We start from the raw sequence: 25,159 nt of genomic DNA, 5'->3' as shown, positions 1-25,159 counted from the left end.
TTAAGTACGGGATGGATGTTAGTTTATGCAAAATTGCATTTGACACGGGGCAATAGATGCTATAACTCCTCAATAATAAACCCTTCATGGAATAATTTGATAATTATCTACAAAATTGTAAATCATTGCTAAGCTTACAAGGGTTATAATTTCTGATAGGAAACTACTAATGTAGACTATTGTAGACTAATGGGTTCCAATCATCACCACAAGCCAATTATATTAATACGAAGAAATAGCATATGAATATTCACAGCATGAATTATGGAACCGATAAAATTGCTTTTATCTCGGAAGGGTTACCGTTATCCGAACTAAAAACCAATCGGACATGAAACTGAAGACAATTTCTTGTCTCAAAACACAATTGATGTCGTCCATTAAATCTTGCACTGCTTAAATTGTGTTAATGATTGACAATCAAAACATTAACATCATCGCTGCAAAAGTAACCGTAGTCTAAATACTAATTAATTGTGAATGTAGAGATGTAAGGAACTTTCGAAAGCAAGTCCAGTCGAAATCATACTCTCAAGCTCAACGAGTGCATATTTATTCCTATTTAGAAATGGCAAACAAACTAGCAATGAAAGACATAGTGACCCAAAGATTAAAGAGGCAATTTAGACTAGGAAATGCTGTCCGGTGCTTATTTTTTGCATGGGACGACCATTCTCAAAAAGTCATTGTGATAAGTCCCAAAAAACAGAGACAGGTCAAGCTATTCCTTCTGCTCAGCAGTGCTTACGTATTGCTTCAGTTGTGGTCGGTTTTTCGAAGCGAGTTGGGAATCGTTGGGAAGACAGAATCCTCACTTTTCATTACCTTGTACGTGATATGTCTCATGCTCTGGTGGGATTGGAAGGTCGACACTGCGGTCGTAGGTCTGCTCAACTACATAATATCAAAGGAATCAAAAGGTATGACAGAACTCCTCGCATTTCACGAGAATTTTCTAATTGCACCAATTCTGCTTAAGGAATCCCATCGAATTTCACTAATCTACTCTACACATTTTTCCAAATGATGCACATCACAAACTGGATTCTGCCGATTGGCGAAATTGTCCTCGTCCTCTACTCTCCATGTCAAGTCCCCCTCCTGGGATCCGTATTTATGCCCCTGGACCAATGTGCGAAACTTGCGGACAGTTCCACCACAATTTCTTACGCTCAGTTCGCCCTCCGCCTCTTGTTATCCCTGGTGGAAGCGGTCCTACTCACTCAAGTCTTTATTGGAGGAACCTTTTACGACGTTGACGGTTTGTTGACTGGCATTTCAAATTTTGTGCAAGAATGCAACCTGGCCTTTCGAAAAACGGAAATTGATGCGTACAGGAAATTGCAAGTCGTAGAAAAACTATTGAATGATTGTGTTAAAGGGCGAATATTCCCCATAGTCGCCTTCACGCTGCCAGCCTTACAGGTGATGACCTGCTTTGCTGTCACCAAACTCCATGACAAAATAGGATTATCCAGCCTAATAATTTATCTATGTCTCTACATTGATGTCCTGATTTTTAACATGTTGGTGTTCACTGGAGCTGGTCGAGTTTATCTGTTCAGCCAGACTTGGATTCAAAAACTGGCTAAAACCTTTCCGTTTAGTAAACTCAAAACGAAAACGCTCAAGTCTTTTAAACCTTTGAGAGTCGAATTTGGGAGCAACTTTGTAGATCCATTAACTCCGTTAGTGATTCAACATTTCTGCGTCAACCAAACTGTTTCGTTGCTCGTACTGACCAGCAAATCCACTAAATTGTAATTTGAAGAAGTGTATTTAAGTTAAAATAAGTGTCGTCGTCCGACCGAATGATAATAAAAAACAAAAGATGATGTTTTTTTCTGATATCAAAGTATGTAATTTTCTAAAGTTGTAATGTGTTAAATACAATAAATTGACTTCAAAATATTAAATTTCGGCTAACATTTGCCAAAATTGTAGCACACTAGTAAATATTGATTGTCAGTCTCTAATAGAATTGCGGTAATTCTGATAGGAGCATATGTACTGGTTACAATTGTTAATTGTTGTACAGTAAAAAATGCTATTTCATATTCTTATACATTTTTTAGAGGTATTACAAATTGTAATTTACAATAATAGTTATTACCACACTGCTACATAGCTGATGAGGTAAATTCTGAACAAATCAGTAATTAATTAAAATGATGATAATCACAGGATTCAGTTTTTGGCAAACAAGTTTATGCTATATAATTAATCAGTACTTGTCATAGAAGTAGAATCCTATCACCTATTGAGTTGTTGTGTAGAAAGTAAATTTAGTTCTACACATATATATTGAGTTCAGGAAAATAAAACTAACTGGAAAAACAACAAACTGATGATATATGATAACAAATAACAAATTTTTGGACGAAAGGAGTATAATTTCATAATTTAAGATTTTCCTTAAAAAAACGGATGCACTGCAGAGGCTTTGAAAATGTTCCGAGCTGGAGTTGGTTCTCAATCCCCAAGAGATTTTAAACAGACGCCGACATGGAGAGAAAAGACGTCATTGACCATGTCAGAGTACTCTACAGGGGGGTTATACAATTCCGCGTTGTACGGAAGGCGGTTCCAAACATGACTTAAATGTGGCCAAGTTTCTTCAATTGGTTCTCGCTCACGTTGTAATAACCTAGTTAAAGTAATAATTAAATTAAAATATGTACCCTTATCTCGATTGAATTGATTGACAAACCAAATAATAATACTTAATAATATACTCACAACGTCAGTTCGGATCGAATTTTTTCCTGGAGAGATTCGAGATTTTGATGCTTCCCAGAGTACTGACGAAGAATCGTGTTGCACATTGTTCGAATTGAATTGATCCGATCCAAGTCTTCATTGTCGATATTCACGTCAAAAATGACTTCCATGTCATGATCAGGATACACAGAGTTTGTCTCCAATGGATCGGTTCCGAGACCACTAACACATCCCGTGTAGCGAGTCTGGTCTGGATCCAAGCGGAATTCAATCTTGGGGGCGAATAGCATCGTCAATAAAGAAAGGAGACCAGGAACTGGTGGCATGATTGTCGTCTCTCTACACACAAAATTATTACGCTTGTTTAGGGACTCGAGGTGAAAATATTGAAAATAGTGATGAAATACCTTGCGAGAATATTTCCAGAGCGATGGGCTATTCCCACACTGGCTGTAATTGAGAATTAACATTTCCTATATTACTTTTATTACCTACTAATTTCTACTTAAGAAACCGCTAAAATATTACCTGCAATCATGACACGAGAGCTAGGATTAAATGGATCAGTGTCCAGAGCTACACAGTTAACACTACTTCCTTCCACTTGAACAGCTTTCATATGTGCGCTACGACAGAGTGACGTGAAGTGCATTTCTAAAGGAGACGTGGGACCCCTTAAACTAACTTCGTTTCCTGTCTCGGCATTCAACTTTGGTGGAAAGACGTAACGCGTCGGCTCCCATGAGCAGTTCTGCTTCTTATCGATTGAATCAATCATTTCTTCATCATATCTTAGAGAGTGACACAACTGACGGTATTGAGCATTCTCCTGCAAGAGAACATATGCATAAAACTAAGATAATACAGAATAATATTGGGATACAGGAATTTCACCCCACAATACAAATAATATTAATAACATTCAGAATAATATTCATAGTCGTGTGTAGATTACCTTAGAATCTTGACATTCAGATGTTTTTTCCAAGTATGTTTTTCTTAAAAACAAATTGTTGATGGTGTCATCAAGCTTAGGATTGTAAAGTTCCCCAATTACAACTCCATCAACCACCGAGTACACCTTCAAAAAGACAAACAATACCAAATAAATGTAACGCTTTAAATTGTCCAGTTGTTCATTGAAATGTTGTATTGTTTCATATTATTACTGTAAATTCAAAATTATTTCCGGATTTTTCCACAAAATCCGAAAAATCAGCAAATGCCGGTTGCACCCAATCGTGACCATGTCTGCAAGACGGCCTCAGCTCACTCAAGCGACAATGAATAGCCTTAATTATTCAAAGAAGTAGAATAGTCATTATTTTATTTATATATTTTGCCATTAATTAGTTGCATAAGGTTATCATTTTAGTAGTCGCAATTGACAGTGCATTATCTTACCAACGCTGGAATTTTGAGCAAGCCTCGATTAACCATTTCATCCGTTACTTTAAACAGGAACTGGAAATTCCTCCATGTAGTTATTCCAACGTCAATCCCATATACCTAAATATTCATGGTGACACTATTTGAACTTATCCTAACTAAAATGTAATACCAAATGTGATCATCAACAAAATACGATATAATTTGCATACCAGTGCTTGGTCACTGGCTAACGCTTCAATTCGGCCGCGAATATATCGCTTCTTTTTCATGATAATGCAAACAGCTCCAGGCTGGCGATCAGAGGGGGAGAGAACTTTTAATTGCGAAGCATATCCACACGCATCGCCATTCAAGATCTCGTTCACTTGGGCGAGACAAGCTTCATCACTTTTTCGTGTTACATAAAATTCATTAGGAGATTCAGTCTACAAAAACAAACAAAAAACAATTTATTTAAAAATTGTTGGTCATCAACTTTAGCATACAATATTGAATAAAGATACTCACCTTGATATGGCAAATCATGCACATAAATTGATTTTCTTTCATACTGGGCAGACCACCAAATTTGGGCGTCTCTTGAATATATTGATCTGCTGCATTGGAGGCAGCCTTGTCCACAGCTCTTTTTGAATCTTCTCGCCTGCTCATAATTCAACCCATGTGAATATTTATTTTAAATTTCTAATAATTGCAGCCAGACTTACGGTAGAGTACGAAAGACAACTAGATCCCTTAACATGCGGATTTTGATAGCTCTGTAAACTCCAGAGCTTATTGAACCATGTTTATCGCCTCGTGGGTCAAAGGTGACAATGACTTTAGATGATTTGAAGTTAATCTGAGGAATGCAGTTGGTATGAGTCATCTTGTCCGCAATATGTTTCGCATATCTTGAATTGTCAATAATTTAATAAAATCTTGAAATTAATCAAACTCTGCACAATCAATCACTAAAAAATTCGTTGATTTGCTTACAATTTGCCAGGTTGGTCAATTGGGAATCCCAAGAGAGTGACAGAGTTGAAAGGACTGTATCCAGCTACATCTCTAACGATATCGCGCTGATACTCTTTCGCGACCGGACGGGGTCGTAAAAAGTAATTTGGGTAAAATGCTCCAGCAATCAGCAACTATGAGTATTGTACAAATTTGTTAGTTGATTTTCTTTACCACTTTTAAATATTTTGTATCAACCACCTTCAGAATAAACCCTCGCTCAAGAGTTGGAAGGGTGCGAGAATCCGATATGATCCCAACGTTTTCAAGTCTTTTCTTTATTTCCTCCACAGTTCTTCCAATATTGCTAGTAAAGAATAACAATTAAAAAATCTGGTTATCTTGTTTGTTGGAATGTGTTTACGTAAATTAATCAAGCATGTTTTTTTACCGAAGAACAGTTAACTGAAGGAAGTATGTACGTGACCAATTTCTTTCCTCATGATCGCCACGGAACTTGCCGTCTCGATGATTTGCAGACCAATCCTAAGCAGAATACAATTATTAATATGTAAATAATTAGTAAAATCATTAGCAGAAGCTTTTGCTTATTGTAGTTGCAAATTACGTGAAAGGCGCTCATCAGAGAGAGACAATCAGAGTAAGTCCCATTAGACCAGTCAAATTTAGATAGCCATGACTCCAGCTTTTTTGTGTAAGGATGACTAAAGGGGCTTTTTGTATGTAACCCGGCCGCTGTGCAATTAGATTGATTCATTCATAGAACACATAATAATAATATTTATCTAATAAAATCATTCTACTTACCGATTATTATGGCATCATCGAGGCATCCCAAGACGTGCCCAAGTACAATCAACCTTCCAAGACGAAAGTCAATGGGGAGTAGAGCCATCACGGAGCCCATGTAAGTCATGTCTCCGTCATATGCATCATATTTGCCATTAGCATTGAGTGTCAGTGCTCCCACCTCATCAAAAAAAGAATATACTAATTTCCAGTTAATCATTCAAGGGTTAAAATAAATACTTACCTCTTTCAGATTGGAAACTGCTCTGCCTATTCCAGATTGTTTTGGTGGATCGATTGCATAGGACAAGACCTCCAAAGGGCAACCCATTTCTAACTGCTTGACATTCAGAATTACGGTTTCCAAGCTTGCCCTCTCCATTTCGGGAAGGGCTTCTTGAGGCATTAAATCTCTCTATGTAAGCAAATGCAGTATGTCATGTTATAATAAGTTCTGCTGACAAAATTCTCAGAAAAAATATACTCACATAAAATGGGTACGAAATTAAACGGTAACAAATTCCTGGTGCAACTCGACCACATCTTCCACGACGTTGAATGCACTGATTTTTTGATGCCCATTCCAATCGTAAACAGGAGAAATTTGTGACAGGGTCACAAGACAGTGATTTTGTTAAACAAAAATCAATCACTATATAAAATTATTAGTAACACAATTAGTCATATAATATATTTGCATAAGTCATGATTTGTGGTTCGGTGTATATTGCATACCATATTTGATATCAGGGATAGTGATGGAACTCTCGGCAATGTTTGTGGTCAAAATAATCTTTCTGAAACGTGATGGAGCGGTCTTAAATACTCGGCACTGTTCTTCAGCAGTGATTGATGAATAAAGTGGGTAAATTATCCATTTGGTGACATCTGGCTTGTTGCAATTGCTGTAAAAAAATCCAGAACGTCAAATATGTAAAACTTGGACCCGTATGTATAACATTCACATACCCGGCTTTCACAGCACTTAACTCGTGGAGCTGTTTGTACATCGTGTCAATTTCTACATATCCAGGCAAAAATACCAACACTGCGCCCCTTGAGGGTGCATTACAATCAATTTTTGTATAAAACTCGGACATTGTAAAAGTTCCTTTTTCTGCTTCCGTCATGACCTATTGGGCAAGCGTAAATATTGCATTACAATAATATCACGTCAAATTGATATGTCTAGCATCAAATATTATACGAGTGTCTGCTACCCACACTAGGTGGAGTTTTTCTGAGTTTGCAATCTTCTTCATATTCATGATAATCTAAACCATTGATAATGCTGCAGGCGAGTTCGTAGCATTCTGCATGAACCTTGGGCTCCTTTGTACCATCAACTTCAAGTCCTTCAAAACCCTAAAAAGACAATACAAATTATGAAAGAACGCTCCATTGTTCGTCAATATGTGCTAACTCCATCACTTACATGTCGTATTGCCAGTTGATCCAAATACAATTCTTTTACCGCAAACGCAGACGGTTGGTCTACTGATACCACTGAAGTGCCTTTTTGTCGATCTCCTGCTCCGAAGACTGGATAATACTTGAAAAACTTTTCAGTATCCAACGTGGCAGACATTAAGATGATCTTGGTGTTGGAATCTCGTCTATCAATGATGATCTGCTTGATCACGAGGAGCAACAAGTCGGTATCCAAGTCTCGCTCGTGCACCTCGTCAATAATAATGTGGGTGTAGTCCGTTAGCCTCTTTTTGTTAATCAACAGTTTCAAGAGGACACCCGTGGTCATGTAAGATATTCGGGTATCATCAGTGAGTTTACAATCCATCCCAACCTACGCGACAAGTTACAATGGAATAAATTAAAGATTAAACCCATATTCCATAACTTTATAATTACAAATGGATAAGACCTGATAATAGTATAATTAAATTAAAAATTAAATTACTTGATAACCAACAAGAGATCCGAGTGTCCATCCCCTTTCTTCACACACTCGATTAGCAACAGAAATTGCAGCAATTCTTCTCGGCTGCGTAACTACAATTCTTGTGTGACGTTTTGTTTTGGATGCGTGATTGAGAATAAACTGTGGAACTTGGGTCGTCTTCCCACCTTAAAAAGTATTTGTATAGAATCATAGTAATTAATGACCGCGACCTAAGATATTCCTCTCGGTATGCCCAAATTTTGTAATGTACTCACATCCCGTAAACCCTTCGACGATCAGAACTTGGTTCGACTCCAGCATTGATATAATCTAGTGTTAATATTGTGTCAAATTATAAGTAGTATAGAGTTATGTATGATGTAATCAACTTTGCAATTTTATATTAAAGAATGTACATAATGCTAATGGACTAATACCTTATCTTCATACTGGTTGATGACCAATCCTGCAGTGCCCACATATTTCTCATCCATCTTGAACTTCCGGAAGACGTCATCTTCTTTAGAGTCATCAATGCCTTGAATTCTATTGTTTGCAGGAATTGTGCCAATTACAGACGGCTTTCCTTGCTCATTCTTTCGCGGTTTAGGGTGCAACTTAAGGCTAGCCAGCTATTAACAGAATATTACTCGTATGATTTACTCTACCCTTTATGTTACATATAAACAATTTTAGTTTCAGGAGGCTGGACACTTACATTTGCTTCGTTCAACTGCTGATAGTAGTCGGCATAGTCGGTATTGTCGTCACTGTAGGCTGACTTTGTTGTGTGCAGATTGTCGTTCTTGAAAAGAGCAGCAGCCGCACTCGATTTGCTCCAACGTTGAGGAAGCTGGGGGATGACTGGCATGGGCTTTGCCGTAAAATTGAAAAAGTTTGCGACAGGAGGCTGAACTTCCTGCTGCCGTTGCTGACGATGAAGCCGGTTGATATTCACCTAATGGAGGGATTCTGCAGTCGTTCGGTCGTCTTTAAATGTCACTCCGTGACGTCCAGAGGGACAGGCTCGACCTCCTCTTCCTCCGCCTGCTTCCCGAGATGCCATACTTCTTTCTTCGCCTCGGACCACACAATCCTATTAAACAAGCAATGCATACACAATTATATTTATATTGTGGCATGCTTATCCTGGCGACTACTAACGAATTTTACCATAGGCAGGCACAACAAAAATTGCAAGTTTCTTACAAAGAGGATATTCGCAACAATCAGCCCACAACGCCTGATTTATCACCACTGTATTCATGTATAAACTTTACAATTATTTTCCAATCGTAAAAAATTACAAATCGAATTAAACTTGTCATAAATTTTAGTTTGTTGATTATGCTTTGCCTGACGAAGAATTTTTGAGTAAAGTTGGAAAGCTTGCAGTATATTTATTTAAAAAAAGTCATTAATATTTTTAAATTAATTCTTACCAAAATTTGTATCAGTCGGATGCAAGTGTTGATGTAAATTAAAAGTCTTAAACCTTGTAGAAATAATATTTCCAAAGAGCTAATCCAAATTGAGGAGCGACCGTTCTGTCCGAAGCACTGTGAGTGAGTGGTCTGTGACAGGAAAGTGACTGCGAGCAAGCATCAGCAGCTTTCGTGGCTTGGCGTCCCTGCTCATCAACTGAAAGCTTCACTATCTTGTTTGACATGACATGCGCGAGTTTGAATATTCTGAATCCGAGTTCAGCGTCAAAATTCTAAAATTGGAATGCCAATCTTTTTACTCAACTAGAGGTTATATGAAACTTTTTTTAAATTTTTTAAAATGTTTTTCCTAGTGAATGCAAGATGAATGGCCTGTGATTGTTTGAATTAACTAATTTACATAATGTGTCGAGCGTACCAATACCTCAATAAGGTTATTGATATTGGGTAGGAAGGGGCCGTACTTTCAATAAATTGATTAGCTTGCTTTGTTCGCTAAAATCCTAATTTTGCCAAATATAGAGGACAATTTACTACAAATGGGACAGTCTTTTATTTGTACATGTTCCTCGAATTATACATGACATACATATGTAAACAAGAAATACGCTAGGGCCAAAATGTAATGCTAATATGTATTTATAATATGCATAATATGCAATTTAGGTTGAATGTTCAATTATGCCGGTACTGAATCTTTTTTTCAACAACGAAGTCAAGCTTTATGATATACATACGCTTGTATTTACATAAATAATTTAAGGGATTTGTATCTTATGTAATTCAATAACGGAGCCACCTAGAATTTATAGGCTACAAACCAGTTAGAGCTTGAAAGTACGAATTTAAACAAACATGGAAATATATCTCATCATTTCCTACATATTATTACGAATGCCATCCTCACCGGAAAATAGTTATTGATCACTACTCTAAACCAAGCTGACGATGAGTAAAGACTATGCACGTATGCCTATCTGGAACGATCCCCACAATTCTAACAAATTGTAAGTAGCATAAACAAATCTCATTGTTACCAGTAATTATCAAGATTTGAACAATTTAAAACTGAATGCAAAACCACATTGCCTGTAAAAACTGGACCGCTGTGCAACTGTACATATATGCACGTACATGGATACATACACACGTTCATGCAAATAAGCCAGGTATTGCGCAACACTGCAAAATATCTATGACCATGTCGTGGGAATATACATAAATCCGCTTGTATTACAGCGTCATTGGGTAGTAACCGAGCCTATATCACATCCTACAAAAGCTCAACTTCGCAAACTTGCCAAGTAAAGTACTTGTACTTTAGATTTTGTATTTACACAAATGAACGTACTTCTGAGCACAAAATCAAAATTTGTATTTGTTTAAATTCCTGTAACGTGTGCATTATGGGACTCGTAAATTTAACTTCCATTCTCATTCTCGTCATTGCAACTGGAGGTGGTCTCGTGGGCTACTTCTTTCTACGTGACGGGGAGTTGCCAACCCTTCCGGACGAGAATTGGGGACTCGTTTCTTCCCAAGAATTGCTCGATGGATCTATTCGCAACTTTGCCATAAATATCTCTGAGCAAGTTCTACAAGATTTGAAGGCTCGGCTAATCCTGGAAGTGAAGACATTTGACGAGAGAGTGGAACCCTCCATGGCAGGGACTGGATTTCACTACGGAATAAATTCAAAGTTCCTCAAGAATGTCTTGGACCACTGGTTGCACAAATACGACTGGAGAAAGAGGGAGAAGGTGATCAACAAGTGGCCTGGGTTTAAAACACGGATTTCTGGGCTGGATATTTACTTTAGACACATCAAGCCCACTAAGGAAACGACGCCGAAGAAGAAAGTGCTTCCACTTCTTCTCCTCCATGGTTGGCCAGGCTCCTTTGTAGAACATCAAAAAATTATTGAATTTCTTGTGGAAGGAAAAAATTCTGATTTCCGATTTGAGGTAATTTAATAAAATGTAATTTGTACTACGAGATGGTATTTTAATCAAAATGCGTACCTTATCTACATTAGTAACAAAAGTACATACAAAAGCAAATACTATACGTAGGGTTCAATTTCATATCAAATAGTAAAACTTTCCATGTTTTTGGATAGCTTATAATTCCGTCGTATCCTGGATTCCCGTTTTCTGAGGGTTCAAAGAAACCAGGAATGGGAGCTACCGACGTTTCACTTATTCTTCTCAAGCTGATGAAACGTCTCGGTCATGAACAATTTTACGTCCAGGGTGGCGACTGGGGCAGCATAATCGGTAGCAATATGGCAACACTTTTCCATGAAAAGTACGTATGCATTATGCACTGTAAAATAGGTGCTGACTTTTTAAATTATTTTTTGATGCTTTAAGCGTATTAGGCCTCCACATGACCATGTGCCATACATTTCACCCTCGTTCGCTGTTCAAATTCATAGTTGCCCACATATTTCCAACTTGGCTAATGGACGAAGACGAAGTTGCACAACATTCTCCACTGTTTTATAAATGGCCAATTATAAATATGGTGAGGGAAACTGGATACATGCATTTGCACGCAACGAAGCCTGATACTCTTGGTTAGTTTTATCGTCCTGTTTTGATCGTCTTGGTAATTCTTTCAAAATGTTTGAATAATTGGTATAACATTACATCTGCAGGCGTAGCTCTTTCCAATTCTCCAGGTGGACACGCTGCTTATTTTTTGGAGAGATATTCCTGGTGGACAAACCAAACCTGGATTGACTTGGAAGACGGGGGAATAAATTCGGCATTCGACCTGGATGAACTATTGGACAATATCATGGTTTACTGGGTGGGAAAATCAATCACGACGTCAATGCGAATGTATCGCGAAACATCTAACCTCCTCACTTCACATTATTTTGCTGTGGAAAGGTGATTTTCAGTATTATGAAACTAATGTAATCTAATCCTCGTCCAATATTGTAGGGTCGCTGTCAAAGTTCCTGTGAGCTGCATAAATTTGGCTGGAGAACCGTATACGCAACCAAAGTTTTCTTTGGTAGAAAAATTTCCGAGGCTGAGGTACACAAAATGGAAAACCGGTGGCCATTTCAACCCCCTCCAGATCCCAGATGTAGTTGCAAAAGATGTCATTGAAGCAATTAATTTTATGCATAAAACTTATACCTAAAATCCCAATAGACAAGAAAATGAGTGGATCTACAATTTCTGACTGGTCGTTAAAGTTTTTCAAATCCTTGAATTGCGAAAGTTATTTTAATTATGGAGTAGTTATTGCCTTTGTTAAAACAGTGTGAAACGTGACATTAAATTTATTAAATTTTTGAGTTCATTTTATTATCATTTTGTAAGCATAATTTCTCATCTCAACTGAAGTGAATCAAGTACATATATATAGATTACTTACACATATTGGTTGATTTTGACCCCTGGGTGACATGAACTTTCAAGGTTTATTTATCATGACTCGAATATATTTACATACATAGAAATGATTTGCATACACAGTGTCTAGTACGACACCATGAGGTTGATAATCATGTTGCTAATATAAATCGTCGTTGATCAACGAATTAAAACATTAAAAGTTGAAATGACTGGGTCAGTTGAACGAATTAATTTCCAGTTCAAAGATTCACACGCTTGCCATCCATCAATTCAGTCAGTCGAGTAAAAAATATATTTCATGTCCACAGTGTTACTAATATAAATGTAACAAAGTAGTTATGGTTGACAAATCTTGTTGGGTGATACTCTTGAGCATATTTGTACTTTTGGCAACATGTACACCCTGGGAAGTCAAAGGCTTGGAGCTGTGCGATTTTTCAAACATTTGCACTGGAGGTAAATACTGTAACATAGACTTTCCATAATCTCATATGCATGTATTCAATCTTTTGTACGTTTCTGCACCTCTAGGAAACCTGTCAGAGTATTCGGAAAGCTGGTTCGAGCCAAGGAAACAATACAACTATGTCCTCAACACTTCCCAACGTATCACAGTCGTTAGTCACCGACTACGCCAAGGGATTTCACTTGAAGATAGCCAAACAATTTACCTTCGAGGCCTGGTCAGTATAACGCGACGAACTGGGGCAGAGGCCTGCGCAATTGATGTGGTCATTTCCAATTTGACCGTCTCCTATGTGAATGTACGTTATTAAATGTACTCAAATTGACATTTACTCAGATTTTTAAGCGCATTTTAGGTATTAATGAACTTGTCAATTCTTCGAAAATATAGATCGATACAAATATAGATGTGACATCACCTTTCAAAGATTCCATTCATGCTGCCTATGCTCTCCCAGGTTCTACCAATACTGACGTCTCGCAAAATATCTGTCTTTCTCATAAAGATCAGTGGAAGGATAACCTAGTTCGGTCCATCGTATCGGCCATTAACATAAATAAGAATGTACTTACGATAGTCGAGAAACTGAATGAATTGGATCTGCATTCAGAGGTAAACCAATGTCATAATCGTCTTAATAAATAACTTATGCACGTAATTATGCAAAATAATAAACGTGAATTTAGATAATCCTCGCGAATTAAATTTCGTAATTCCTGCGTAATTTAATGTTTTCTATCAATCTATGAATGCATTATTATTTAGCCAGCCCAACCGACCACTTACCCTTCAAGGATGACATTGTATGGAAGGAGTTCAGCCAAGGAACTGCGGGGCTTTAGATTTCTAACCAGTCCTGGGATGCCAAATGATGGGTTACCTCCGCACAAAGATGTGTCCCCGGCATCTGACGTTGATACAAATTCAGTTTCCTATTCAGACATCTTAAATTTTGTCGAGGAAAAAGATAAATTTCCGCAGTATGGGTTTCAAACCTTTGCAGTGAAGTGCAACAACACCAATTTTGGTCCTGGAGTTACGATTGAACAATTTAATGGGAAAGAAGAGCAAATAAATATTGGAGGGTCGCAAATGGTCACAAACATTACGACGCACACGATGCTAACTCTTCTCAATGTGGAGAAAATCGTCTCAACATCATTTTCAGCAGGCGACCTTGAAAAGTCAGAAACGTTGTTTTGGGCCCCACTAAAATGGGATGTGACTCCCCCAAAGGCTACGAACGACTCGGAACCCATTAATCACTTTCTCGCAGCGCTTTCTGAAATTTGTAAGCTCAATGGAAATTCGGACACAGTGGAATTTGTGGAAAAAATGCGTAAATTAGCGTCGGTGATGCCAACCCACATTCTGAGAGAGGGGGAAGACTTGATACAAAAGATGACTCATTGTTCCACTGGACTAGATCTTTACTACAGTGTGTTAGCCTCATGCCAATCCGATGACACGGTAGAATTTGTCGTTGGTACGGTGCAACATTTAGTAAATCCAGCAGGGTTTTGTTTCTATTTATATTAGTATACTAAAACTGTGTACATGTTCAATTTACAGAGCATTTCCTTAGTGGAGGCGGAAATCCTGGGATATTTAAGGGATTTATGTGGTCATCCATGCTAATGCCGTCCACTCTCCCAGAGGAGGAACCATACGCCGGTTCCCGTGCAGTTAGCGCAGTCACACAGCTATTTCATAACAGGGAACAACTGGCTTGGAAGGTCGATGAGAAAAATCTTCTCCTCGCCATGGTCGGATTTCTAAAGAAAATTCGAACGAAGGATGCTTTAAGGGACACAAATTTTAATACGATTTTGACCCAATATATTGAAACTTTGGATGGTTTCATTGCTCAAGACTCGGTATTGAATTATGCTAATGGCACTATAAAAACTTTTGAGTAATTATATTCTGATTTATTACATAACGAGCAAGGTTGACATTGGAACGCGACTTGAAGCGAGGAAGTTAGTGGATGCTTTACTGGAAGAAAGGGGTTTGAATTATGTTTCGACCAAGACTACATGCTCACAAATGGCTGGAAGTAATGTATACCATTTACTGAAATGTCTGGGAAGTTGTCAACCTATATTGTCCCAGTTACTGGAGAGTGTCACCCTTACGGATGTGCAAGTACTGGCCTATATTTCGATGAGAAAATGTCCAGATTTTGTAACAAGGTGGAAACCAGTCCTCGCCAAATTCCTGGAAAACGAGGGAGCAGATGAAGGTTGGCAATTAAATATTATTCATGACACATACTTAACAATACAGAATGTACATATGTATGTAAATCATGTACGCATGCATGTATTATAAATTGTGTCTTTAATTTCCTCAGAAGTGAAAAAGTTTATCATTCACCACTCCCACGTGATTAACGACCCAATTTTGAGTGGATCTTCCTCGGCTGATCCGGAACCGAGCAAAGTTGGACGAACGTGGTATCGTAATTTAGAAGTTGTTGGTCACAGCGAATACTCGATTTCAAACTATTCATACTCGTGGCTGATAGAATTGAACGTTGTCATGGGCATGGATTCACTGCCTCGAATGATAAGAATTGACCTCGCATATTGGTCCATCTACGGGATGGACAGATTTTATGAGGTTGGTTGATGCTAACTAATCTGATGAAATTATATTTGTGACTATTGCATAATAATTTTTGCACATTTTGTGAATCAGACTGAATTGCTCCGATCATCATCTGAGAATTCTTCCAATCCAGGAAAATTTGACATTTACTACACGCATCGAGAAAGTGGTGATATCACGGTTGGAACAAGAATGTTTTCTCTCGACTTTCCCAAAATGCTGGAAAAATTACAGGAATATAAATCAAAACTTAACGACAAATCAGAATCCGATCGTTCAGGAATATTGGCACTGATTAAAGCAAAAATTGACAAACTATTCGAAAATAGGGAAATTCGCATTTTGAAAACAATCTTGCTTGAGAATAGGATTCAGCAATTTCCAACAATGAGTGGTATAAATCTATTCAATCAAACTCAACGTCTTTAATCAAAATGCATAATATGTTAATATGTATTTAATGATATTCACAATTAATTTATGACCAAACCCACATTTACTCATTTAGGACTTGCATTTAAGAGCGGCATTCAATTTGATGGAGCCATATCGTTCAATTATAAGTCTTCAGTGTCGTGGAAGAATAACGAATTCTTTTCAATTTTCGAAATTAATCTTACATTTACATTAGAACGGACAGAGACAGCGACCCTAGGTATGCGCACGCTTCGTTTCTAGCAGTTTTTTGACTAACGAGGAAAAAACTAGATCCTAGATACCTATTTGTATGTGATTTTCCATGGGCGTTTTTTCAGGATTTGGTCACAATGAGAACATTGGTTATGAAGTAGGAGCACACAATTCGTTTACTTTTAACTTTGGCGTCAACGTTACCACACAAGATGATCAAAGGACTATCCTAACAAAGCTGATTTTCTCCCCTCCCCAAGACGGAGATGATGATGAGAACAAAGTATTCTTCAAGAATGACTTGAAATTTTTGAAATTATCACGGATACAATATGTCGATAGTTATACGAGCGTCAGAAAATCAGACCATGTTTGGAACTCTGAAAATTATGATTATATTTTCAAGTAATTTAATGAACCATAATTTGCTAGTTTAAATTACACCGTGTGTCTAAAGTTTATCAAATGAGTGTTGAAGTTGAAGTTCTCTGGCTGGATATATGGTGTGAATGCAATCAACTGTATTCTGTATTTTTAATAATTCTGCCAATGGGGCAAATTTTCAGACTATGAAATGAATTATTCACAATGTTTCAACCAAAATGTGAACATAGTTCTCAGGGCAATTTCTCTTACAAAATTTATCCATTTTTTCAGTGTCTGATGTATTTGTAATTATGTGAAAATCAGGAAAATCTTCATAATTTAATCTGAATCTTTGTCTTTAATGTATTAGTTGAGAAAGTTTGGGTCGCATTTTTTCGCAAAAACTTTAGGCACACGATGTAACTCGTTGGTTTATATGTCTGCTACAAATGTTTTCCTTTGTTTAGTAAGACCACGTCGGACAGGACGGTAGAATTGGTTCACGGCCTGGCTTTACTGGATAAAGGGAAATATATCGACAAATGGATCAAATTTGAGAAACCCAACCCATTTTATTACTCAAGAGAAACGACGTGTTCTCTCCCCAACATCTTCATTAGGTTGAAGCTATCAGTTGGAAGTAATATTATTTATGTACACATCTAGATGCAAATGAAATGATTGGCAAATTATAGTTGATAGTTATGGCTCTACAAATATTTCATTGGTACGTGCAGCCCCTGGCAAAGCCTCGCTGGAAGTGAAAGTAAATCCTGACAATGCTACGGAAGCCAACACTTACAGTGGACATTTGAGAATTTTGGCCAACCGGAAGGAGAACTCCTTCACTACCACCTTGGAAATTACTACTCCTGGACAACCTGTCAAATTTGAAGGTTACTCAATTTCTCAGTTTTCAGCTTCTAAGTTTTTGTCAGGTGGCCCAACTATTATCACCAACTATCTGTATTATTATTTGCAATCGTCAACAATGTTCCCATCGTCCAGCATGCAAAATTTCAGCTTTTTCAACCAATTAAAAAAACAGTTTGGGTCACCTTGACAAATAATTATAAAATTAGCTTTGTACTTGTTAACCTGATCTACCATGTAGAATCATTCCAAATTTAAGGCTTCGGTGATCATTTTCGAAAATGGTCAATGATGGTTATAAACGCCCTGACTCGGGCTAAAAATTCCAGAAACGATTGAGGGTGATAAGGTTCTTGAAATTTACAATTACTAATATTTGGGTCAAATATCGTAATGTCCATATTTTATGATCCAGGTATTATTACTCGTCTCAGTGAGACGTTAAAGTTTTTAAATCAAATATATTCGATCCGTTCGGAGCATTGGTTCTCACCTTTTGTGTACTTTGCAAGTTTATTATTGCAATTCATTTCTTTTTGCAGTGAAATTGGCTCAGGGTATGTCCGAAAAGTCCCTGAGGCTTGCAGCTATCGTGGGGCGAACAGAGGCAGGGGTTGAGCTGTTCCTTAAGCATAATAGGCTCAAGACTGACAAAGCACCCTATGTCATCGCTAGGAGAAAGAGAAATGCCCTCAAAATACCGAACGCTGGAGTAGAAGTAAATGATCCATGGTCTCACAAAATTTATGAGTTTGGTGTGAAAGGCTGGCACAGGACAGGAACATCCTCTTCTAACGTTGCTGGTGTGACCCCAACGGTCCAAGGGGCCCTAATTTTTGTGGAGAAAGAACTATTCTCTACCTGGGTCATGCTTGACAGTGATGGTATTTTGCCAGTGTTGGACAGTAAATTAAATCGTAATGCACCCATTGGTTTCATACAATTTGATAATGCAGGCAATTTCCTTATTATCGAATTGAATGAATCTTCCTTTGCTCACAGTTTCTTTCTCCACTCGTCGCAACGTGACTAGGTCGATTAAAGTAAATCAAGCTCATGCTGTTATCCCAGTCGCATCAGGAGATGTCACAAAGCTGAACTTTGACATAACGAACGAACGGTTAATTGGATCAGTAACCGTACTTGGAGAACAATTCTCCACAAATAACCCACATATATCCGAAGACGGATCTGTCAATTATGTCAAACTACACAGCGGCTTTGCACAAATTTCTCACAGAGGGTAAACACACATACACAAAGATAGAAGTTATGGTCACTAATTCTAATAGTTGGTCTTGTTAATAATGTCCACAAGAAATGGGAGTTCGAGTTCATTGTTGGCAGCCGAGTATACTGGATTCGAAATCAATGATGGTTTTGTAGAAAATATCTCCGATGTGAAATCCTCTTTAAAACGATGCAATATTTTCGGAACCATAGAATCATCTACGATTCCCTTGATTCATACAAATTTTGATTATTGGCTGAATGTGAGCAACGATTTAAATACCACAGCCTCACTCGACATGCAGCCAATACACTTTCCAGCTTACCATTTGAACGCCCGGTGTTCCATGGTTGGTCAAAATGTTAGCTTGGAAAGTAAGTTACTTGATTTCAGGTTGTTTTTTACAATGAAATTATCATTATTTTGTCATTTTTTATGATCATTGACATTGGACAATGAATAGCGTCACTGGGACATGATGCCTGGGTTAATATCTCCAAAGGAGAATTTTGTTCCGATTTATCTGGCGGCGTCGAATGTCGGCATGTTATAGAAATGAACATGGAGCGTGGAATTGTAGTTTACAGCAGTCACTGGGACTGGACGTACCCACGATTCGAACAATCAGGAAGTCACGATTATACGAACATGGCTTTCATAAACTTTAGAGTAAGCTCAAGATTCATGGACTCTTAAGTGTTTCCGTGGAGTGAATTGCATTTTATGAACGTATTTGTGTTTACATAAGATATTTTTTACTTACAACTATGGGATTACACACTTATAATACAATTCACTCCAAGGAAAATACAGTAAAGAGTCTTGTAATTTTGGAGTAAGCTAAAATCTTCGCCGTCGTCAATAATTATTTTTAACCTGACAAAGTACTTACTTTATTGAGGAAAACTTTGCATATGTAGAAATTAAACAGAGCAACTGATTCTGGATATGAGTGCAATGTCGCCTTCAACATGACGGATTTTGCAAATAGTTTAGAAGCACGGATGACGTACAACGGAACGTTTGTCAATCAACCAACGGGTCCAAAATACAGTTGGAATGGCAATTATGTTGCCGAAACATTCGTTCAAAATCATTTCGTAACTGCAACAACCGTTAGAGAACTTCAAGGAGAGTTAAAAGAAGAAAGTTTGAAAGAGCCAATTTCGTAAGCAATATATATTTCGGCCCCTTCAGGGACCAGTCACTTTATAAGAAACTTTTTTTTGTATTTGCACACATTGACGTACAGAATTTATTATCACGACGATTCCGGCGTGTTCCTCCTCAAAAGAAAAACAATATTCTTAATAAATGACACGAATAATGTCTACGTGGACCTAAACTTGAGCTATGACTTTACTGAGGACAGAGATGACAAAGTACAATTGGTGTCAGCATCGTTAATGACGAAAGATTATGTGACCGTGAAGTTAGATGGTGAGTGGTGCGCATTATTCAAATGCCACTTATGTCACTGTATGTATGTATATTGTATTTTGTTAGCTACCCCTGCAAAGATTGCAGCCATGACAGAAGTGATTCCACTCGACTTTAATGTCAACGTCAACCTCGTCTGGTCCGAGAAGACCTCTGACAAGGGAGGAGATGACATCTCATCCTTTAAGGGATCTATTACGTCATTTAGCCTGCAAAATCCACGACTGCGTTATGTGGCATTAGAGACGGAAAACGAGTTGGAGGATTTCCCAGTGACTAAAAGCATTCAGAACGTATTAGAAGGCGTAAATCTACCATTGTGGTCCAATGTTCGAATTTTCTCAAAGTGAGTATGGAAACATCTCAACTTATGCAATAAGTACTTGCTTATCAATGATCTTGTAGGACTTATCTGCGAATCAAGTCAATATCTCAGAAAGTTACACTGGCGGTCACATTCTTCCCGGACGAGAAAATACCAACGCCCGCTCTGTTCCTCGAATGGGTTCTTCCAACTGCGGACAAGTTTTTGATCCAGGTTAAGAAACAATTTGTTTATGCCCATGTCAAAGACAGAGACGTAAAATTATCAGATTCTGCCACCGCTACCCCTTGCCTCGTTTTGGGACATTGGATCAAAATGGACCAACCTGGATACGAGTCCTTCAGTTCAGATATGCTACTCAAAACCTATTAGTTAGTGAAAAAAATTATCTTGAGGCTAAGAACCTGCACAAAACTAAGCACTGGTTGATACAAAAGCTTTATTTCTTTCTGTTTTAGCCTTCAAAAGAAACCCACCGCAGATGGGAAATTTAAGCAACTTTATGATGTCGATGCAATATTCAACTACAGCCTCCACCACCACGAATTCTTTGTCCCCTACTTTGATACACATTTTCGCCTAAATGGGAACCTTAAAATTACGCAAGACGGAAGTGGAACAGAAAATGACGAGTCAAATTCTAATGATAATAGTTCTCCAAAGCGATGGGATGAATTCTCAATGTCATCATTTTCAAATAAACTTGAGGCAAGAAATCCGCAATAATTTATTTCATACCAGGATATCGTAAATTTCGAGTATGTAACTAGCTGGATGTCAATCTAGATAACTTTGAATGCCAACGGCAGACAGCAATTTCCTGAAACCAATCTAGGAATTGAAGCCAACCAACTGTTAAAAGCTTCAGAAATGGCAGCAGAATTGACGGAACGTAACGAAAAAGTGATTCGGGCTTACTTCAAGAATAATATGGTCCACCACGAAGCCCATATCAGCATGAATTCGTCCGCAGTTCCAGCGTCTTCTACAATTTCTGTCGTTGATTTGGCCGACAACAGTATGGACTCCTGCCTTCGAACTGTGACGTCCCAAAATGGAATCCTATACAGTCGGAGGAACGACTTTGGGTATGGATTTAGTTCGAAAAATTTGCAGATTTCTGGGAATGCCGTCTTTGATCTGGAGGGCGAGCATAAATTAACGAGAATTTACAAGACCTGGCGAAAGTTTGAGGTAAACAATATTAAGTTAATTTCTGTATTCTGAATACAATTGGATGAGTTTAAATTGTTTAAATGACTATGAATATCTCTTTATGATTTGCAATTTCATACATACAGGTCGGCTGTAACCATATTATAAAGTCTACATTTTTTAACACGACTTGGGAAGACAAAATCTACTCCAGTATCGAACCCACCGCAAATACCGGCATTATAGGAGCTTACTCCACAAAGTTGTTTAATCTGACACTGGAACGAAAAGACCCATCAGAGGGAAGTCTCACACTTAATATCATTCCAGAACCTGCAAGGACGCTTCTCGTGACCAAATTCGTCCGTTCGCTGGTTCCCAGAGAACAAACTCTCAAGTGGGATCTCCACTGTGACTCTGCATTCTTTCACAGTCATCTAGAGGTAGAAATATTGCACCGCTGTTTTAAAAAATTGGACAATCCACTCGGGCCCGAACATGTCACCAAAATGGTCTACTCCATTCCACACTCGTGTAATGGCATCAATGAAACCTATACTGGACAACTGGACAGCTTTTTGCAACACTATTTTCTAGAAATGGAGGTATCCTCAAGATTTAATACCTTATTTTTGTTCAGCAACGCATAATTTACTATGGTCAATTAATCAATAATGTCACAACAGGACCGTGTGACTGCGGAAGTTGTCGCTCACGTGTTAAGTTTTACACGAGTGTCGCACCCTGTGGTTGCATCGTCATCCCTGAAATTTGGGTCCACCACGACCGTCTTGATCAAGGACCATTATCCCGTTTTCATACATCGCGATTTTACATCGAATGGGTTAAGGAATGGAACCGATTGGTCAGAGTTTGAGGGATCCATGTCAGTCAGCGCCCCCACACCTTCAGCCCAACAGCCCCAGGTTGCTCAGGTCACGTTAAATTATGACATGAATGAACCTCGTAGGAGTGGAAACTTTGAGGTTTTTCTACGACTGGGCAGAGTCCCCAGCACGTTCTTAGAAACATGCGACTTTGTGAAGTAAGGAAAATTCAGGAAATATGTTAATATTTTCCTATTTCTGCGCAGATTCATTTTTTAAGAGTTATAAACACATTGTGAACTTATTCCAGTGCGGATCCAATTTCCTTCCTTTCTTCCGAACTACATCCATACCAACAAAAAATAATTCAGCTTACGCCGGAAATACTTAACCAAACTCATTATAGGAAGCTTTACTGTGAGAAGTGTGACAATGATGGTAGCAAAAGTTTGTCCTGTTCCGAGTCTTTTGGGACACTGGTTGCAGAACGACGACAAAATTCTACTTCAAGAAGAACTGCATTATTGGTCCAGAAGGAAGACCGTTTAGTTGCAAACTGGTCCCAAGATGAGTGTAAGGCGTCACAATTTTCATCCAAAAGTGATTCAACTCCAGCAACACGGAAAAATTTGAGCAAGGGCTGCACCTCAATGTTGACGAAGATGAAGGAGCGACATCCGTGCTGGTTTGACCAAGGGATAAAATGCGACAAATCTGCCAAGGCCAGGTCCACCTATATCTGGAATAAAATTGTTGGGCAGTTGAAACCCCTCAAAATCACTGTGGTTATGGATTCAATGTTAGTTTTTGCACAACTTCTGGTAGAATAAAATGGGCTTAGATATGAATATGTGAATATGTAAATATGGAATCAATTTCTCACCAATTTTGTTAAAATCATGCCCATTTTAATGAAATCATAGTTGAAAAGTAATAATCGTATTCTTCAAAAAAACAAACAAGTAATGAGATCAATCTGATTATTTCAATTGGTAAATCTGATGTCTCTAATGTTTCAGACATGTATCATTTTTGTCTAATCATTGATAGCAAAGAACCCAAAACGAGGATGTTATTTTATTAAACTTAATTCACCAAAGTACAAAAGAAGATAAATGTCAGTCTATAAGAGCTGCTACGGTGAACTATTTGTTAACGGAACTACTTTTCAAGACTACTAACGAAACAACATGTATCCATCAACGTTTGTCTCGTTATCATCCAGAATTCCAGATCACAACAATGTCGTAAAAAAATTGCACGTATGCGTTCATGTAATTTTCTAGTGCATTTCGAAAGTGATTTATAGGTATGTGTGTAGTATTTACCAATAAACCTAAATTAATTCTTAATCAGATTTATTTATGCTTATAATTAACACAACTAAATTGCTTGTTGTGCCTCCAGATTCGAATCATTACAAATTATAATTAGTAGAATAAGTTAAAGCAGCGATTCGCATTTTCCTATCCATTTATACCACCAATTATCGCAACTGATCGATAATATCACCCTTTTCCCAACCAAAGTGAGCTAATTTCATCATCGAACATGGGATTGCACATTTTATTTGAGAGATAAATACATCACAACTCCAGCACAACCATCAATCGGATGTCACCACGCTATCAGATCATTACAATGCAGTACCTCAGCAATATTTCTATACTATTGGCAATTGGAGTGGTAAGCTGTCTAAAAAAACCTTCTACAAGTAAATGTATTAATATTTTTTTTTACAAAAATGACATTTTATTAAGGCAAGTTGCTTGAGCAACCCTGTTCTAAACACGACCAACTCCACTACTGTGACCACAATTAATGGCACTCAACTTCGCCAAGATGGAGACGGTGACGTGGACGAGGCAATCGCCGGCTTTGAAACGGTAGCTGGCCCAATCGGCCAAATCATTACGGGGACGCTCAGTGGTAACATTGGTCAACTTTTCAATGGAATCACTGGAACCGTTACGGACGAAGCTGCTCAACCAGGAGTGGGTTCGATCTTGACCGGTGTATCCTTACCCCTGTCCCACTTATGGCAAAGTGGGATCGCTGCTGGAACAAAGTACTTCAACATCACGACGGAATCTCCACTCAAGAACAATGCGACACAGACGCAGCTCAACAGTGCTGGTCTCCCCAACACACCTGGCAACCAAAACCAGCAGGTGGTGCAATTACAAAATGTGGGCACTGCTGGTGCTGTGGGTCAAGCTCAACTTCAACAACAAGTCATACCAAATCAGGCTGTGGTTGCTGCTGTTCCACCCCCACCAGCTCAGCCCGTTGAAACCACTACACAGCTCTCAGAAGATGACGACGATGAAGATGAGAACGATTTAAATAGAAACAATGCGAAACTTTAATGTACAACATGTAGGATTTATTAAAAGTAATTGATCAAATTAAGTCCATCGATTATGCATGGATCCTCTAGTTTTATATTTTTCCCAAGAAAATCCCTGATATTTGAACCAGATAAATGTGAAAATTAAAACCAACAATAAACATAAAAACAATGCACGCCGTAGATAATTTGCCAAAAGCAGAAAATGTGTTTAATTTAGAAAAATTGTTAGAAAAATGTGCTTGGCATCTATACCTAACTAAACATCCCTTCTTTGACTGCTTTCTCTTCGTCCTGAGTAA

The 25,159-nt window shown here is 38.1% G+C and overlaps 3 protein-coding genes across 4 annotated transcripts; 2 read left to right on the top strand and 1 right to left on the bottom strand.

Moving 5' to 3' along the window:
* Window positions 1–1,837: 1,837 nt before the first annotated feature.
* Window positions 1,838–9,469, bottom strand: LOC110852375 (ATP-dependent RNA helicase TDRD9). The gene is made up of 26 exons (XM_022100435.2): window positions 9,205–9,469; window positions 8,481–8,858; window positions 8,200–8,394; window positions 8,038–8,092; window positions 7,781–7,947; window positions 7,298–7,666; window positions 7,087–7,227; window positions 6,832–6,995; window positions 6,598–6,767; window positions 6,351–6,514; window positions 6,107–6,277; window positions 5,881–6,043; window positions 5,681–5,808; window positions 5,504–5,598; window positions 5,314–5,419; window positions 5,092–5,246; window positions 4,821–5,006; window positions 4,621–4,756; window positions 4,323–4,538; window positions 4,126–4,230; window positions 3,891–4,013; window positions 3,677–3,802; window positions 3,250–3,550; window positions 3,129–3,171; window positions 2,740–3,060; window positions 1,838–2,647 (listed from the first exon to the last, which is right to left on the bottom strand). The coding sequence occupies exons 2-26, from the start codon at window positions 8,631–8,633 to the stop codon at window positions 2,473–2,475; spliced, it is 4,128 nt and encodes a 1,375-aa protein (XP_021956127.1). The 5' UTR covers window positions 8,634–8,858; window positions 9,205–9,469; the 3' UTR covers window positions 1,838–2,472.
* A 1,029-nt stretch (window positions 9,470–10,498) lies between these two features.
* LOC110851907 (juvenile hormone epoxide hydrolase 2) lies at window positions 10,499–12,525 on the top strand. Of its 2 annotated transcripts, none has more exons than XM_022099840.2 (5): window positions 10,499–11,171; window positions 11,327–11,543; window positions 11,645–11,785; window positions 11,867–12,104; window positions 12,159–12,525. In XM_022099840.2, exons 1-5 carry the CDS (start codon window positions 10,614–10,616, stop codon window positions 12,361–12,363), a joined length of 1,359 nt encoding a protein of 452 aa, XP_021955532.1. In that variant the 5' UTR covers window positions 10,499–10,613; the 3' UTR covers window positions 12,364–12,525. The 2 variants fall into 2 exon arrangements, with proteins under 2 accessions (XP_021955532.1, XP_021955531.1); XM_022099839.2 differs by having other exon boundaries at window positions 10,508–11,171; window positions 11,327–11,514; window positions 11,580–11,785.
* A 91-nt stretch (window positions 12,526–12,616) lies between these two features.
* On the top strand, window positions 12,617–25,040 carry LOC110852018. Its single transcript, XM_035853906.1, has 26 exons — window positions 12,617–13,037; window positions 13,113–13,345; window positions 13,438–13,659; window positions 13,813–14,533; window positions 14,620–14,924; window positions 14,998–15,292; window positions 15,404–15,672; window positions 15,751–16,054; window positions 16,169–16,315; window positions 16,416–16,695; window positions 17,124–17,296; window positions 17,394–17,552; window positions 18,072–18,446; window positions 18,532–18,772; window positions 18,848–19,134; window positions 19,224–19,429; window positions 19,681–19,928; window positions 20,013–20,200; window positions 20,267–20,546; window positions 20,606–20,896; window positions 20,984–21,233; window positions 21,312–21,719; window positions 21,827–22,285; window positions 22,367–22,725; window positions 22,818–24,193; window positions 24,268–25,040. Exons 1-25 carry the CDS (start codon window positions 12,920–12,922, stop codon window positions 23,335–23,337), a joined length of 7,338 nt encoding a protein of 2,445 aa, XP_035709799.1. The 5' UTR covers window positions 12,617–12,919; the 3' UTR covers window positions 23,338–24,193; window positions 24,268–25,040.
* Window positions 25,041–25,159: the final 119 nt, after the last annotated feature.

This window comes from Folsomia candida, unplaced genomic scaffold, assembly GCF_002217175.1.
Source record: "Folsomia candida strain VU population unplaced genomic scaffold, ASM221717v1 Fcan01_Sc007, whole genome shotgun sequence".
In the NCBI taxonomy this organism is placed as follows: Eukaryota; Metazoa; Arthropoda; class Collembola; order Entomobryomorpha; family Isotomidae; genus Folsomia; species Folsomia candida.
This window is presented reverse-complemented; position numbering and strand designations above follow the sequence as displayed.